This window comes from Rhynchophorus ferrugineus, unplaced genomic scaffold (genome assembly GCF_030347505.1).
Source record: "Rhynchophorus ferrugineus isolate W39M unplaced genomic scaffold, kcgeb_rfMv2 rfM11, whole genome shotgun sequence".
Taxonomy (NCBI): domain Eukaryota; kingdom Metazoa; phylum Arthropoda; class Insecta; order Coleoptera; family Curculionidae; genus Rhynchophorus; species Rhynchophorus ferrugineus.
This window is the reverse complement of record NW_027472590.1, coordinates 13,858,478-13,876,224: the sequence shown is the minus strand read 5'-3', so window position 1 is coordinate 13,876,224 and position 17,747 is coordinate 13,858,478. Positions and strand designations below refer to the sequence as shown.

The window sequence follows — 17,747 nt, the reverse complement described above, 5'->3', positions numbered from 1 at the left end:
TTTCTGATTAACGCGGTCTGCTTAACTTACTTCAGAAGAACCTGCTTTTACCTAATGAAAATATAATTAAATTATCTTGATAAGAACGAATATAAAAGGAAAGGAAATACGAATGTGTTTCTTTTTTTGTGTTCAAATTTATACTATAATATATATTACTGTAGAATTGTTCTTGGATTTCTATATATTAAAATCGTTATAATTTTTTAAGCTCTCTTAAAGGCTAACATAATTTTAAAACATTTCGTGAGGTTTTAAATATATGTAATCAGAGGCAAGTCCATGCTTCCAAGTTTCCATTAAGCAATACGCCTAGTAAAACTAAGTGATAGGTAGACCAAATATTTTGGTAAGACTCTTGATGTTAAACTCAAATGAACGTCTCATGTTAAGAAAAGACGTGAAGGACTGAAGCTGAAGTACAAAGAAAGGTGCTGGTTAATGGATAGATATTCAGCACTACCAGTATATAAAAACCTTTTGCTTTACTAACAGGTCTTGGAACAACTGTGGACTTATTGTGTTCAACTATGAGGTTGTCCTGCCAAAGCAATAGAAATATTATAAAAAGATTATAAAACAAGGTACTGTGATTTATTGTTAATACTTTACTACGCCACAAGATATTAAAAAAGTACCCATCAGCAGATTAATATTAAGGTTCTTCAGTATATAGATAATGATTGATTAGTTAGGTTAAAGAGAGTAAAAACATTTGATATAGATCAGTGCTTTGCTTCAAAATAGGCCTCAGTGTCGGCGATCACCTCTTCATTGGACGAAATGTCTTCCTAGCGAACATTCTTTTGAGTTCTGAGAACAAGAAATAGTCGCTGGGGGCCAGCTCTGAAGAACACGTTGTATGAGGAAGCAATTCGAAGCCCAATTCGTGGATTTTTGCCATCGCTTTCACTAACTTTTTCTCCAAATGCGGCCGTTTTTCGGCGATTTCGTCCTTCAAACGGTCCAATAACGCTAAGTAATAGTTGCTGTTGATGGTCCTTCCTTTTTCAAGGTAGTCAATGAAAATTATTACATGCCCATCCCAAAATACAGACGCCACAACCTTGCCAGCTGAGTGTTGTGTTTATCCACGCTTTGGAGCGGGTTAATGGTGTGCAGTCCACCCGAATGACTGTCGATTGGACTTCGGAGTGCATTGATGGAGCCATGTTTAATTCATTGTCACATATGACGCAAAAACTCGGGTTTATTACGCTTGATCATCTGCTAAAACACTGCTCCAAATCATCAACTCGTTGTTGTTCTTGGTCAAAAGTGAGCTCGCGCGGCACTCACTTTGCACGGAGCTTTATTATACCCAAATATTAGTGAATGATATGATGTATACGTTCACTTAATATCTTTAGAGTGTCTGCTCAATTTCATTTACTTTAACTTTACGGTCATTCAAAATCATTTTGTGGATTTTGTAAATATTTTTGTCGGTAACAACCTATTTTGGGCGTCCACAGCGTTTACCGTCTTCGGTGCTCATTTCACCACATCTAAGTCACCAAAGTCAACACACCAAAGTCTAATCAAGGATTGATATTCCTTGATGGTTGATTTTCCTGGGGCAGTGTACTGAAACTCAACATCAAGCCAAGTTTTTCCTTCAACTGTATTTTTTCCCTTCAAAAAGCAATATTTTATCAACGCGCGAAATTCCTTTTTATCCATTTTTTTTCACAATACCAAAGGTTCCTTCGCTCAAAATGCTATAATTCATAAACTAATATTCCGACAGCTGTCAAATTTAAACACGCATCATTTAAGGGTTAGGGTTAACTAAAAAGCATATGGCTTTAATTCTAGTAGCTCCATCTATGTATCAGGCTGGGGACTTTTCAATTGACCTGTTACTAACACCCAGTGCTCATTAAAAATAGTGACACAGATGTTAAGTTTCTATCGTACAAGAACTTTGTTATTTTAAAACTGTAGAAAACCAGGATAAATTAAATAGCTTATTAGTGTTAATTTATTACTATATTGCTAACCTAGAACAAGGTGGTATTCAATGGAGGCTAGGTATTCAGTGGTACTATAAAGAGAGTGGTGGTTTCCAATCTTCAGTTTTGAATTGCTCGTGCAACATGACGCTTATTTTTATCTGGAATTAATTTTTTTGCGCTTCGAAGGTTTTAAGAAATACATTTTAATATTTCCAAAAGCTATTTTTGTATATGACATTGATCTTCATCCAGAAAGGTCTCCAGTTTTCAATATTTAATTTTATCCGTCGATTTCGAACGTCCTCTATCTCTGATCTCATAAGTTAGACGGTGGAGATATGTGTCTTTTTAATAGCGAGTACTCAAGATTATATCTAATATTATTAGGTTCTTGCGTATATTTATATCATTTATTTCATTTTGAAAACTATTTATATTATTTGTATTTAGGGTTAAAATTGGTAAAACTTTTTCAACCTTGTTGCATTCTTCTGACAAAGCCTGTTGAAGGAACGATGTTGGATTGACAGAAATCTAGTCATCAACCCATTTGCGCATTTTTTCAGTATTTTGGCACCGTGGATCTATCAAGCCATACTGTATTAATCTAAACAATTTTGATAATCATCATGGCGCTAGGCCTGGTGAGTGCGCTGGAACTTATTCGATCTGTAACAATACAGAGAGTGTATCTAAGCGTTCTATACGATAATAACTATGTCTATTACTCGCTATTATTTATATTTATTATAAGAGTACATTATTCAATTTGTATGATTGATGTTGATCCGAAATGTTTCTATAGGGTTTTAGAAGCTTGTAATAATTACATTTTGATGATCCCAGCATATGTACAGTACGACTTATTCGCTTCGTTGTAAATGTTGATGAATTTCCTTGATCAATTCATAATGTTTTGTGCTTGAAATTGTTGAACTACATCCATATTTAATAGCCAGTTACAATATATCACCGTAAACAATGAAGCCGCTGTTAAAAATTATTCGATGTGGCGTTTTCAGGAAATTTTTGTGGTAGCCATTTTTTCTCTTTGTGTAAAGGTCTGGACACAGTGGATTTATCAACTAGTAAGCTGATTCTATTGATCCTCTATGCTGTTATAGGTGGCGGACATCAAAATTATCAATTCAAAATAGTTTAAATCAAAACCATCACTTTGGACATGATGGAATAGAATCGTTATAAATTTGTAAACTTGTTTGTTGGGTTTCAGCAGCAGATTTTATCAAATCAAACAACAAAAGTAATGAGTTTCGAAAATGCAACTAACAACTCAATACCACCGAAGGGAATATTGTTATTTTGTGTAGAAATTTCAAAACTACCGAATTTATATAAATATCGCTGATCAAAATACAGCCAGGCATACAGTATTGCTAATTAAAACTCTCTATCAAGAATTGCTGAAAATATAAATAATTTATTTTTGTATTATAATAATTATTATTATTCAGTTAGGAAAACTTCATTGAACATGAACTTATTATTTCTACTCTATTATATTTTATTTTGCGATTATCTAAAAGGCTATGATTTGCAAGAGTACAAAATCCCTTAAAACTGATATTACTTCAATAACAATATTACAATTCCAACTCTATTTCACTAGTAATCCAAAAATTCTAATAAAAGGTAATTCGAAACATAATGTCAGCGGAATTGCCAGCAGTATTAACAAACCAATATCAGCAGCAGACATATACAACTGAAACATATAAAATAAAACAATCTAATAATTCTCGATATTAATTTAAAAACTTACAGCAATAAAATTTGAGAAATATCCCGGAACCTTTTCCGAATTTTGCATCGCTGCCTGAAAAACATAATGAAAGAGGAATAGGTTATATCCCAATCGTCCCAGTATCTTCAAAATGTCATGAGATAATATTGTATTAATGAATCCTAAAAATTTTTAATAAAACACTTTATTTAAAACGTTATTTTAATTTTTAGAATTATTTGAAATATATGCAAACTGTCACAATTTATTTAATATTAACAGGTCAATTGGAAAGTCCCCGGCCTGCCATAGTAAAACACATTTTTTGCCAAAATTAGTTTTTTTTATTCAACATAATTCCCTTCAAGGGTGATACTGATTATAGCGACTCTCCAACTTTTTGATACCATTTTTGTATGTATGTCGATATCGTTTTCTAACTAACTTCCTAAACTAACGTTAACTAACTTCTGACACGGTGTATTGCCTTGGTGAAGCAGCGCTTCGTCGTTGTTTTTGGTCAAAAGTGAGCTCGCGCTGCACCCATTTTACACAGAGCTTTCTCATACCCAAATATTCGCGAATGATATCTACACGTTCAATTGATATGTTTAGAGTGTCTGCTATTTCATTCAATTTCAATTTACGGTCATTCAAAATCATTTTGTGTATTTTTTAAAATGTTTTCCTCGGTAAAAACCTCTTTTTCGCGTCCACTACGTTCACCACATCTAAACTTAGTATACCAATCTTTGATGGTTGATTTTCCAGAGACAGTGTCCGGAATCTCGGTATCAAAGCAAGTTTTTGCTTCAACTGTATTTTTTCCTTTCAAAAAGCAATATTTTATCAATAAGCGAAATTCCTTTTATCCATTTTTTTCACAATAACGAAAGTTGCTTCACTCAAAATGCTATAATTCCCCAACTAATAATCCGACAGCTGTCAAATTTATACACGCATCATTTGAGGGTTAGTATTAACTAAAAAACATATGGATTTAATTCTAGTAGCGCCATATATGTGTCAAGCGGGGGATTTTTAAATTAACCTGTTATTTAAGAGAAACATTTTCTTAGACATTGAAAAATTGCACAAACTAGTATCTAAAGCCTAATAGTATAGCATAAACTTATTTTTTTATAATTTTTCCTTATCTTATTCACTCTCATTTCCAATAAATCATATTTAATTATCATAATCCTCTATTTCTACTTATAATATATTTTTGGCCTTTTCTCAAAATACGACCTAGTGCTTTTATTTATTTCCATTTTACTTTATTATCATAGTTTATTTATTTATACCATTTATTTCTCTAATTTATATTTTCGTCTGAACTTAATATAATATTTTATTCTAAAAGATGAAGAAAGTCATAGATATTAATGATTAAATAGTATGTTGAGTGTAATAGTATATCCATATTAAGCCCCATATTTTCAAAATAACCTGAATGGTTATTTATAAACTTAAAGTTAATTAATATACGACGTAATTACCTTTATCTATATTTAAGAAAATTGTGTAATTTTAAGTTTAGAAGAATTATAATTTTTTTTGCTTTTGATTACTTTGAAGGTGTAATTTATCAAACTGTTTAACTGGTTTTCGCAATATTTCTAAAATGGGAAAATACTTATGACTTGATGAGGCCAGCATATTGCAGTCAGGTACCAGTGATAAACAATGGCTGTAAGAAGTTAAATCCAGTGAAAAATCCCTTATTGTAGCCATAATCATAAAACTCCAAAAGGCCTAAGATCCTGGAATACTCGAAATTTCTTAAGAGTCCGTAACGCACGTGTTAGAGGGTCTAGCTGGAAGAGACTTCCCTGCTCCGATAAATTAAACGAATCGGAATACAGAAAAGGGTTCCTTAGACCAACCTTGTCAACTACCACCAAGAACCCGATGGGGAGCTTCAGTTATAAAATACGAACAGAAGAAAAGAAAAGAGAAGAAAAGTTAATCAGCATCAAGAGTGATAACAGAGAGGGGAAGTCAAGTTAAGAATCATCCAAAGAATAAGTCAGAACAGATCAAGGTAGAGAAGTAAAAGTGTGAGAATCCGTATTAGTCAAAGAACTTTTATTAAGAATCTGGCAAGTGTCAATGTAATGTCAATCAGAATTAAGAAAAAATAAAAGTACAAGCTCACAAGGGCAACGGTAGAATTCTTATATGTCGTGTATATAATCATCAGTTGGGTCCGATGGCCGTTTCAGCATTAACCAAACCAGACATACCATTTCAATTTAATTTATAATTCTTTTAACCGTAACGTATCAATTTTCTATTCCATTTTATTTCTTTTTTCTTATATCTTTGTGACATTATTCATTTAAATAAAAACACTAGTCTTCTGCATTAATTTGATCAAAGAATAGAGAAAATAATTTGTATTTTCTTTAATTTTTTTCTCTTTAACAACTCAACAAATATAATAATACGATTTAAATATATATCGAAAATGTATAATCCGTATTAACGTACAATTGTTAAGAAGTAATGAAAACCCAAAGTGTTTTAAAACTTAACATTCTACTTCTGCATTTTTATTTAAAACAATACGGTATTTGTATCGTATTTTGGTGAGAGCTTATCAAATATTCTTTATACGGGCTCCTTTGGCATATGAGAACTTGTACAGAATATTCGCCTTCTATTATTAAATCCTTTCTCGCTCGAACTTTGAGTGCATCCACTAGGACAATCTTTTACTCTAAACAAAAGCCAAAAGTCGCTTCGAAAACTTTTACATTAAATATTAAAGGATAAAAGGTGCCGTTGCAACTTAACTACCTCCGTTTCCGCTGTGACAGGACCATACAATCCATATTATGCAGAGAGTCCAGATCCATCGATGGCTCGCTACGAACAGGGACGAGAAGAGCCGATTGTATTCGTAAGTTTCCTCGTGAAACACGTGGCTGATTAGTATGATTGACGGCATACATACTAAAACCAACGACCAGGCGACAGATTTCGTTAATAAGCTGGCTTTGTATTTTTGATCCTTTGTTCGGTACAGGCCGTAACCGAAAGCCAGTCCCATAAGATACGGCGATCCCCGACATATCGGTTGGATGTAATAAAGCAAATAATAATCCAGTTCGAAAATCCGTGGCCTGAAAATGATTAATGCGGTTTACTAATACGTTTGCACGCGGAATGTTGGTTCGAAATGTAATGCTCCTAAGTGGTTACATGAGATATGTGTATGGTCGTCAATGCTGAGAGTGAATATTTTAATGAGGATGCGATTAAGTCATCCCCTGTTTGCAATCATAATTTTGTTTTTTAATATGTCAGCTTGGAATGTCCCGGTGTCAATTCTATGTTCTTGTATGGACTGTATCATACACATAACACAATTTTATATTTCTGAAGTAATTATATATAACGTCCTATACATTTTTTTAACTTTAAGATACCATTTAATGAGAAATACTGGTACAATATATGTTATATATAAATTAAAATATTTTCCACAAATTTTCCATATTTTTCTGGCAAAAATGGCGATACTGTACCAAAAGAACTATGTTGCTTTTGCATTTTCGCTCTTTCCCACTGTTCCGATAGTGTGCCAGCCAAGCCATGCTGCATCGATCTGAAGAAGTGGTAATCAAAAGGCGTTATTTATGTATCTGTTATAATACGTCCTGATGGCACTGACTATCCGTTCATCTGTTTCTAAAACTACCTGAATATTTCCTAATAACCTTCAGTGTCGTTTTGTATCGCCATTCAAAAAGTCACCTCTTTTTTTTCTTGAATAAAACGGTTATTTAAGTGAAATAGTAGTCTTTTTTGTTTAGTGTCCTCTCACAGAATATAACTAGCACAGTCGGTAACATTCCAGTGAGATCATAATGCTTTTCTCTATTGAATTTATTCAAGTAATCGGAATCCAATTATTTTTTAAGAAAAGAAGACGGGTTGAAGTTTTATTGGTAATCGTTCTATAGTTCCTCAAAGCGTTTCTTGGTATCGTTAAATAGATTTCGGGTAGAAGTATCGCAGCTGAAGCCGTAAGGTTACAATATGTGTATTGAAGGTTCTTAGTGGGCCCTGTCCATAAGCTATTCCAAGGAAACAACATCCGCTAGTCCGTGATTTCTCGCACAGTTCAAAATGTAAAGCCACCAAAAACGGACTCATGTTCTACTGAAACCTGGACAGAGCTTCAGGTTGACCAGCCAGAAAAGGCGAATTGCAGTATCTCAGTTTGTTAGCCGTAAACTATTGCAATAAGGAGTGACCAAAAATTGTAAAACCATTTCGTAAAGGGATTCCATGGAAATTGGGGTAGAAACTGTGTAATTTCAAAGATTTCCAAAGGCACACTGACTGACGAAGGCTGACTTTGTATCGATATTCAACCAGTCCCCTCTGTTTTCAATTAAATATTTTATAACATAAAATAAACTAATAGTTTTTATTTTCTCAGCCCTTTGACATTGTATCTGTTACACGCAATTGCTGGTCGTTTTTGCAATAATTTAGATAGATATTCGTAATACCACTCTCATTCGTTTTTATCAGCTGATTATATACTACACTTCGATGGTCCTGCAATCTGCACAGCAAGAGTTTTGCCATGAATATTCCGCCTCGGTGTTGATTTAGGTGGCTTTCTCGAACTAAGTCATGACTTAATCATCATGACCTTTTAACGCCACTCATAAAACGCCACAAAATCCTATTATTGTCTTGCCTGACAAGCGGTCAAACGGCTTCCAAAATAAAACATTCTGCTATAAAATATAACAGCTTCTAAACTGTTTCAAAATTCTTTGGAGTTTCATATTCTTTGAAAGTGTTCAAAATATTCACTGTAGTGGAATTTTTGAATCTAATCATTTTTTTACTAGGCCTAACAACCAAATTTAATTAGGAGTACGTCTTGTTAAAACAACAATATTCTCTGTTATTATATAAGCGTTTCCTTTGACGCTGTTTTTGAAGTATGAACAACGAACAATCTTGTTTAATACGTAAAATCCAGATCTATTGATTAAATGTCGATAGACCATCGTTCAAATATCCACAGCAGCTTATAACGGCACTTAATAACTAAATTTGAGATATAGCCTGGGTTTTATTGACTTTAAGAGCCTATCTAGTATACTGGCACTTGGTAAAAGAAACATGTCACTTTCGAAAATACCACAGGAAAAGTCTAATGGAACCTTTTAATCTTGGCGAGTAAATCACGCTAGTTCTGCAAGACATAATCTATATGGTCAAATTATTCATACAGAATTACTTACTATGCACACAGCGTGCTTCCAATGCAACATATGTGTTGTCAGGTTAAAAAACATGGACCAATGATGCCGCGGATGCCAAATCCACACCAAATACTATTTTTGTTAACTATATTGTTTACTGTGTTTGTTGTTCCATATTGGCAATTGTACTTTTTAGCTTAGTCATTCTTCTGAACACATATTTTATATTTTCGTGCAAAATTGGGATCACTTTCAGACATAAAAGTTACATCAGTGGGACGTGTTAGCCAACAGTGCTATGGCTACTGTTACCCCCCCCCTTTTTTTTTCTAGAAATGTTTAAGTATATTTTATTTATTTTAACATATCAACTGACAATTGCTTAACCAGATCCGCAGATGTTATATTTTATTTGAAATATAACCACCCAGAAGTCTGAATTGACTCTGATGTTGATGAATCGACCCATTGAAGTGTCTTTAATAACATTATTAACTTTCTGTTATTTTTCAACAAGACTAAGATTTGGATTTCAGTGTACTTATTCCATTGATCTGAAACATTATAATGGACTTGATCTGAAAATGGCTGATCTTATATTACCTCTGTGGTTACTTCTTCGCTCGATAAAAATTGTTTTATTTGAAATAAAATGAATAAGATGCCTATTGCAACTTAATTCTTATTGTATTCTTCTTTTTCTCAAATTTTGTATTATATTGACGCTATAACAGTGCACTTTTCTGTAAGTCTCACCACTTTCATGCATTTTGACATTGTCTGATCCCAAATATTACAATAATTTGTCAGCAAAATTATTTGTCCCAAGATATCAACTATAAAGCAACAAAATATATGATAGATATTGGATTGTATATTGAAGAGTTTTCTATTTCAAATCTTTTCTCAGTTTACTCCTATGAATTTTAGTGATATATGTGCCGATGCAATAGTGAGACATTGTTGGGTGAAAAAAAAATTCTGTCTTGCCAATATAGGTAAAATGGGTGCGATTTTCTCAAAATCAGAATTTTTCGTATATTTTTACGTGATGTTAACCTTACATCATATATAACATAATAAACATCACCCGTTTGCATATTGTATTCACACATGAGTCATGATAGAAGACATAAGTCTCATTCATGACTAGTAATCATGCCGATGTTCTAAGTATAACCCCCCGTAAATATGTGTTCGTTCCTGTTCTGTAGCTATATGATGTGACGAATGTCTCAATCTGCCTCGTTGTTTTTAATTTCATCATTTACAATGATTGGCTGATCAGGATGGAGAATATAAACGAGCAAAACAATTCTATCACTGACGTTCACTTGAGCTTATAAAATTATCACCATAAACTTTATACGATTTTCAATGAACTTGTGCGCTATATTAGTTTTTTTGAGGAAAAGAGATATTTTTTCAGCCCAATTTATTTTAAACCAGGGTTTCATAAAATAACTTCAAAATCAGCTGAAAAAAAAACGTAATTCTGCATATTTCAATAAGAAATCGAACTAAATTGGATTCATGGAAACCTTTTACAAGGTATAAGCAGAGACGTTAATAGCACAAACGCAAATAGAAAAAAAATATATTAGCAACTTTCTTATAAGGAAATAAATTGCTTTCGTAAATACTTACGATACTGGAAAGCCCCCTTCCAGTTTGTTTTTCCAGGGTACGTAGAAACTGATTGCGATAGAAAGTATATAGGCCACAATAAATATTGAATAGCCCAGTAATGGCTTTTTTAGAACTGGTAATAGTATTGCTGGAGATATATAGAACCAAAAACTATCGACGGATAAATACCAGGTCTGAATAACGCACTACAACATAAGAAAATTGAATAAATTATAAACCAAACATTTCAAAAAGAGTTAAACTTTATTGGCGAATGCCTATTCAAAATTATATGTTTTTTTATATAATTTTGAACTTGGATTGTTCAATTAATTTTGGTCGTTCGAGATTTTTATATTTATAAAAATTAAATTACAGTCATTATACATGATTTGTGTATTATAATATTCAGATGGGGCTTCTATTAATTTTACTGCTTATACTTACAAGAAATGTTGGATTAACAAACGACTGTATACTTAATAAAGTGCTCCACCAAAAATATTGACAAGGTTTCTGAAACGAAGCGTTAAAATCATAATAAAGGGGCCCGCCACCAAAATGCTTCAATATTGTTCCGTACATTCCTATCGCTACAGCCAGAGGAATACAGATTCTTGATAATCTATAGAGATAGAAATTGAGCAAGTTGAATTTTCTATTCTCTGTATAATAAGTGAAGAAGTTGTAACTTAATAATGTCGACGATATCATGAAGAATGTATCCACTGTTACGGTGCTCCCATAAATCAATGTACTGAAGTATGTTTGGATCCACTAAAAATAAAACACAACGAATTAAAATAAAGTTATTTTATACCTATCCTTAGTATATTTATTATATACATTTGATTAATGACTAATAATAATGCCTCGGATATGTTATGATGCATTATTTTATTTGATGTAAAGTTAAAGTTCGAATTGTAACCATTGCCTTGTCATTAAAATAGCGTTGTAAATTTAATGGAGTATTATAGACATAAAGAAGCTAATTCCTAATCATCAGTTTGGATTTGTTAAAAAATATTCGAAAATTGACCAGGTGCAAAGAAACAGCCTATGATAGTAAAAAGGTATGTTAAGCTATATTGTTAGAGCTAGCATAAGCCTTCGATAAGGTATGACATGACGGCTTTCTGTTCAAAAGCTACAAAAAATGTTACCGAAACAACACAACGAATTCGTTCGAATTGATATATTATTGCCAGAGTGTTTAGAGTTAAACAAGAGGAAGCCGACTCTGCAATAAAGAAGTTAAAGTAGATGTACGACAAGGAAGTTTATTATCCCAAATGGAAAATATCACGATGGCTATATTTGTTGATGATATTGCAATTGCTCTCTGAAACAGTAGCGAAGAAGTCACACGAAAATTACAACAAGCAAGTAATAATATAAATATTTGAACCTAAACCTGGAAAATAAGAGTTAAATAAAGTAAATCTGTGCTCATAAACACCAATGGCAACAAATAATACTATTGTTCCTTATAGCAACAAATCTAACTGAATCTCTGAATGAATCTTGTCATAAAATTTCGCTGGAAAGATCACGTAAAAAAGAAAAGAAAAGAACTGGAGTCAAAATATAGTAAAATGTATTGGTTAACGGGAAGAAAATAACAATTATCGGCATATAATAATTTTTCATTAAATAAGGAAATATTGAAACCTACATGGACATACAAAATTTAATTATGGAGATGTTCCGCGAAAACTAATATACATAACAAGTTTTGCAGAACAAAGTACTGAGATATATTGTAGGTGCACCGAGATACTACAAGACTGATTACTTACATCGAGACCTTCAGATACCGACTCTCACTAAGGAATTCAAGAAAATAGCAAATAGACATACACAGACATACATCTCATGTTGAGATCGAAGTAATACAACTCATTGGTAACATAACAAAACAGCATACAGACTTAAAGGAATCAAACCATTTAATCTTATGTAATATACGTAGGGAGGTGCATTTAATAGAAAAGCAGCAATTAATAAAAATTATTAATTGCTGCGAACAATTAAAAAAGTCGGCAACGATTAGTAACAATATAATAAATAAATATTTAAAATCATTTAATCGAATCTATTATCCTTTAACATTTTTAATAAACATTTAAATAATGACAAAGGAGAGAAAATAGTTAGCAAAAACATTTAAAAAACTTTATAAAAGAAAAAAACGAAAAGAAGAAAAACTTTACAAAGAAACGCTTTTTGTTCAAAATTGGCTTTATTCGTCAACGTAATCTCCATCAAGAGCCACACGATCATTCCAGAGCCGTTCTACCATTTTTGTATTTCTTTTGTAGAGCGAGTTTTCTTTTAAAAATCCCAGTTTGTTATGTCTAAATATGGCCGAACACTGCTCGGAAGAAGTTCTTGTTTTTGGCCAACAGTGAGCAAACTCGGCTCCCTCTTCGAACAGACCTTTCTCATAGGTAAGTGGTCATGTAATATAAAGCCAACACGTTCTTTTGATATCTTTACGATCTTTGCTAGCTCATGCAACTTTTCGATCCTTCAAACCGATGTTGTGGATTCTTTTTGATGTCTTCTGCTGTTACCACCGAATTAGGGCGTCCACTACGTTCTGCATCATCCATGTCTCTACGACCACTTTTGAAGTCAGCAAATCAACGTTTTATTGTTGTTTCTGATGGAGTGAAGTCCTTATAACTCTATTCAAGCCATTGCTTCGCTTGAACGGTACTTTCCCATTAAGGCAGTGTAAAATTAAAACACTAAATTTGTTTTTAATGAAATCTGTTTTTGATCCATTATTTCAAAAATAACAAAAGTAGTGTCATTCCTAGCACAATAACTCACAAACTTGCGAGTAAAATATTTTGAAATTTCAACAGCTTTCTTTTGAAGGTCAGTACTAACTGAAAAAGCGGCGAATGCAATAAAATTAGCCCAACCTATGTGTTAGGCACGACACTTTTCAGCCCAATATATATATATATATATATAATAAATAAAAAAAATAAAGACTATCAAAGCATTAAATGGTTATTTTGATTTCCCAAAAATTCAATAGTTTCAACGATGTATGCTTTCTCAACCAAACTAGTTTATCAAATTCATAAAATAAGTCTAATCCTTGATGTACATTTAATACCTTATTAAATAATAAACATTCGGAATTCTGCTCAAAATATTTAGGATTTAATTTTAATTTTAGTCAAGGTTATTATGTTTTAATATCGAAATATAAAATCTATTAAAATTATTATAAACCACCATAATACATGTATTACACGAGTACTCATATCAAGGAAACTGTTTTATAAAAAATATTAAAACATAAAAAATATTTAATATAAATAAAAAAAAACCATTGCAAGGAAAACCGAATTCCAAATTGATTTCGCAAATATTTCTATAAAGAAACATTCCATGTAGTTCTCTTTTAGTGGTGATTTTTTCTCGGGACGTACAAAGCGAATACGAAAAAAAAACAATCTTTCTAAACCTTTTAAAAAATGTACCCAGCTATTTTAAGTCGGAGCCGGAACCATAAATAGCATTTTGCTTTGAATCAGACGTCAGCAGCAGAGCTTTGTAAGCGTCGGGACTACATGCCCCTTCCCATAGACAACGATTGTTCGGGTTACGTTCCCAGATTTCCTTTCCTCTTTTTTACGACACTTTTATTTTGCAATTTTATATATGTATCGATTAAACCTTTATTTATACCTTGATATTAAAATATATAGAAATATTTTAATATGTATGTGGAGAAAAGAAGAGAAATTTTACGATTTGACTATGATGAACTATGTTTTCAATTATTATCGCTTATTTTTTACCAGTTTAACGAGGGTGATTCAAATATGATAGAGACAAATACTCTGATACGTTTATTTACTATTGAAAAGAAATACTGAAATTTACAGTTTTCTAGGTATTTCCTCTTACTAGTTATGCATCTTGTCCATCTTTCCGGAAGATTTTTGATGCCGGTATCGAGGAATTCCTTGGGCAACTCGGACAGCCATATGCGCACGAACTCCTCTACCTCGTCGTCGATATTAAATGTTTGACCTCCGAGGGTTTCTTTCAGTGGTTCAAATATGTGGTAGTCGCAGGTTGATAAATCCGGACTGAAGGGGGGTGGGGGGTTGTTCCAATACCTCCCATCCTAATTCTGATATTTTATAGAGCGTGAGACGCGCGGTATGAGGGCGCGCGATATCCTGGAGAGAAATCGCACTTCGTGCTGGAATGCTCATCCGTTTCGAGAAATAAGCGGTATTTTCACGTGTATTTTTAGAAGATTAGAGTAGTACAGCACGCCCCGTAGTTCCCAGAACATAGTACACTGGACCTTATCCAGACAGAACTGGTTGTCTTTCCTTTGACTGGCGCCCCTTCCTCCGTTTCGTTCTGTTTTAGATCACACCTGGCTTTCGAGAGTGTAATAGTGTACCCATGTCTCGCGTAAGATTCGCGTTAAAAAACCGTCCCCTCCGCCTGGTATCGTGTCAGCAAGCGACGATAGACTTGCAACCACGTAAATGTTTGCTTGAAATTCAACACTTTAGGAACCCATTGCGCCGTTAATTTGCGATATTCAAGGTGCTCGTGGATGATAGACTCTACACTACCAATTGTGATAACGAGTTCAGCAGAAATGTCTCGAACATTAATCCTACGGTCCTCCAATATGAGTTGTTCTACGCGGCGAATGTTGTCTGGTGTGATGCTGGTTCACGGTCGACGATCATGCGGCTCATTCTCGACGGTTTCTCACGGCACTCACTACCGATCGGTACTTGACGTTCACCCATGGTCGTAGCCATGCGCGTGAAACATGCGCTACCAACGAAAACTATGCAACACTGTTATTGAAGGGCCCAGTTATCACATATTCGAGCCACGACCTTCAAAACATATATGCGCGCCATCTACAGCGTTTGTACCCATCATATTTGAACCACCCTCGTACATCCCAAGTTTGATAACATATTAATTATTTTGAACAAGATTCTCTACGAGCGAGAGTTTGTGCTTTGTAAGCTCTGCTAGAGGAAGAATTCCATTCCTCTAGGGTTATAGAAACTCACATTAATTAATTTATTTGTCCTAATTGTACTATTCTTTAATTTTACTCTACTTTAAATGTATAAATGTTTTTCCAATTATAGCCATACTATGGTCTCTATAAGAGGTTGATTATTTTGACGCAAGTACTGACGGAACCATTCTGAAATGTTATAGAGTAAAAGGAGATTTCGAAGTAAACCAGGATGCCTTAAGAATCAAATTCTATATATTCTTATTTCAAATCGTTTTATGCAATCCAACAGTGTTATCCCTTGAATTTCAATATAGTGTTTATTGCAACTTGATGTAATAATTTCCTGGTGAAAAAGATTACTTTGTCTTCATTTTATCCACTAGTAATTCTTAGGTGTCTATAAACTACAAATAATAAGGTAATATAAAATGAATCAAATTATACTGACTGATATTTATTTATTACTTATGACAATACTAAAAATATATTATCTGCCAAAGTTCTGATAATGGCTGTTATGACTTTTGTATTACAGGAGTGACAATGTAGGTAAACCGAGTTAATAAATTAGCAGCAATGGATTGGTGCCACTGATACTGTCAATTGAGAAACAAATAATTAAGGGGGTGTTCTAATAATATGTCCTCAGGAGGAGCTTTCACAATTTCAATTGTTTTCGGAGGTATAGCTATTTTAGTGACGCATCACCGTACATCTTGATACGAAACTTTAAACGTATTTCTCTCGAAAGTACTTTTTCAATACGGTTGACATAAAGGTCCATTTACTTGATTCACTTGATATTTGGTGCAAGCCTTTTCTATATATTCCCTACTGAACAAATTAAAGCTCGAAAGAAATCGAAAACCTCATCTATTTTAAATCTCCTTTTTACGAGCTCTTTTTATCAGCTGTAATTTAGTGAAAACATATTTTTTTTAACAGATGGGTGCTAGATTAAGATTATTCGTTTTTGTTGTTAATATTACTACGAGGGTTGTAATAATATCAATGAGGACGCCTCACTTTTTTAATACCCCCGACTTCATCGGCCTTTAATTTTTAGATTTTTAATATTTCCCATTTTTCTATACATTCTTTAAATATTCATAAATGTCTAATAAATAAATGAACATCAAAATATTGTTTTTTTTTAACTTCACTTAAAAATAAGCCCTTAACCCCATAAAAATAATGAAAAAGAAAGACGCACTAATTGAGAATCCATTGAAAAACAGTCCTAATTATGATCAATTAAAAGTACTCTGTACGTTCATTTTAATATTGCGTTACTAATTAAATTTATTTTTTCTTTATATTACGATTTTGTACTCTATTGAATGCCAAACCAAATTAAAACTAAATTTAATTGTACAAAAACTTCGGCTATTCAAAGTATTCTCCATTGATAGCCGCTACTGTTCCCGTGTTTCAGGCAATTCACCATTCCGTCACTATAGAACGATGTATCGTTTGAGGCTATCGACTAAAGGATATATTTTCTGGTGAAAGTCAATCGCTGGTCAGACAGATCACGGCTCATATATTGGGACAAGTAATTTTTTTAAGTTTCCAGGTATGTTTTCACCAGTATAGAAATATATGATCGAGCGTTATCATGCTGAAAAATAATATTGTGTTTGCTCGTATTCCGGCCGTCTTTCGCACAGTGCTCACATCGAACGCGTCCTATGGTTTAATCGAGTAATGTCTTTAAAACTTCGTCATTAATTTTTTTTTAGTTTTCCAAAACGCTGTTTGTTTTCGGTGCCAAAATTACGACTCATGTACCCAATACTTATAATACACTGTCCGACCATCTGTTATGTGTTGTGTAAAACCTAATCCGTGTAATTTACTCAATCGATTTATTACTGAGGTCGATAATTACAAGTCAAGAAATCCATTCTTTGATTAAATTAGTTCAGATTCGCATCCCGTTAACAGCTTGCAATAGTTTCAAAATAAAAGTGTAAAATCAAAGGTTTCATTAGAGCATTTTCCAAAGCTGATTGAATAGATAAAAGAAAAATATTTTTTTTTTAATCACTATCTTCTTAAGAACCATACTCGGGCTTTTCGAAACCGTTTTGCCAAGTTTTGGACTAGTTAAAGTAGTCAGGCTGTGTAAAACTGAT

General features: G+C 33.0%; 1 protein-coding gene across 6 annotated transcripts in view; it reads right to left on the bottom strand.

Annotated features, from left to right (window-relative positions):
* Window positions 1-3,440: 3,440 nt before the first annotated feature.
* The window catches only part of LOC143204616 (nose resistant to fluoxetine protein 6), a 54,263-nt gene continuing 39,956 nt past the window's right edge, over window positions 3,441-17,747 (bottom strand). For 3 of the 6 annotated variants that reach the window (XM_076417289.1, XM_076417291.1, XM_076417290.1), the window contains 5 exons: window positions 11,019-11,348; window positions 10,590-10,777; window positions 6,508-6,833; window positions 3,742-3,884; window positions 3,444-3,684 (listed from right to left, as the gene is read on the bottom strand). In XM_076417289.1, the coding sequence (XP_076273404.1) occupies window positions 3,577-3,684; window positions 3,742-3,884; window positions 6,508-6,833; window positions 10,590-10,777; window positions 11,019-11,348 (1,095 nt within the window). In that variant the 3' untranslated portion in view covers window positions 3,444-3,576. Of the gene's footprint in view, window positions 3,685-3,741; window positions 3,885-6,507; window positions 6,834-10,589; window positions 10,778-11,018; window positions 11,349-17,747 lie in introns of all 6 variants that reach the window. The other 3 variants (XM_076417294.1, XM_076417293.1, XM_076417292.1) reach the window with 2 other exon arrangements.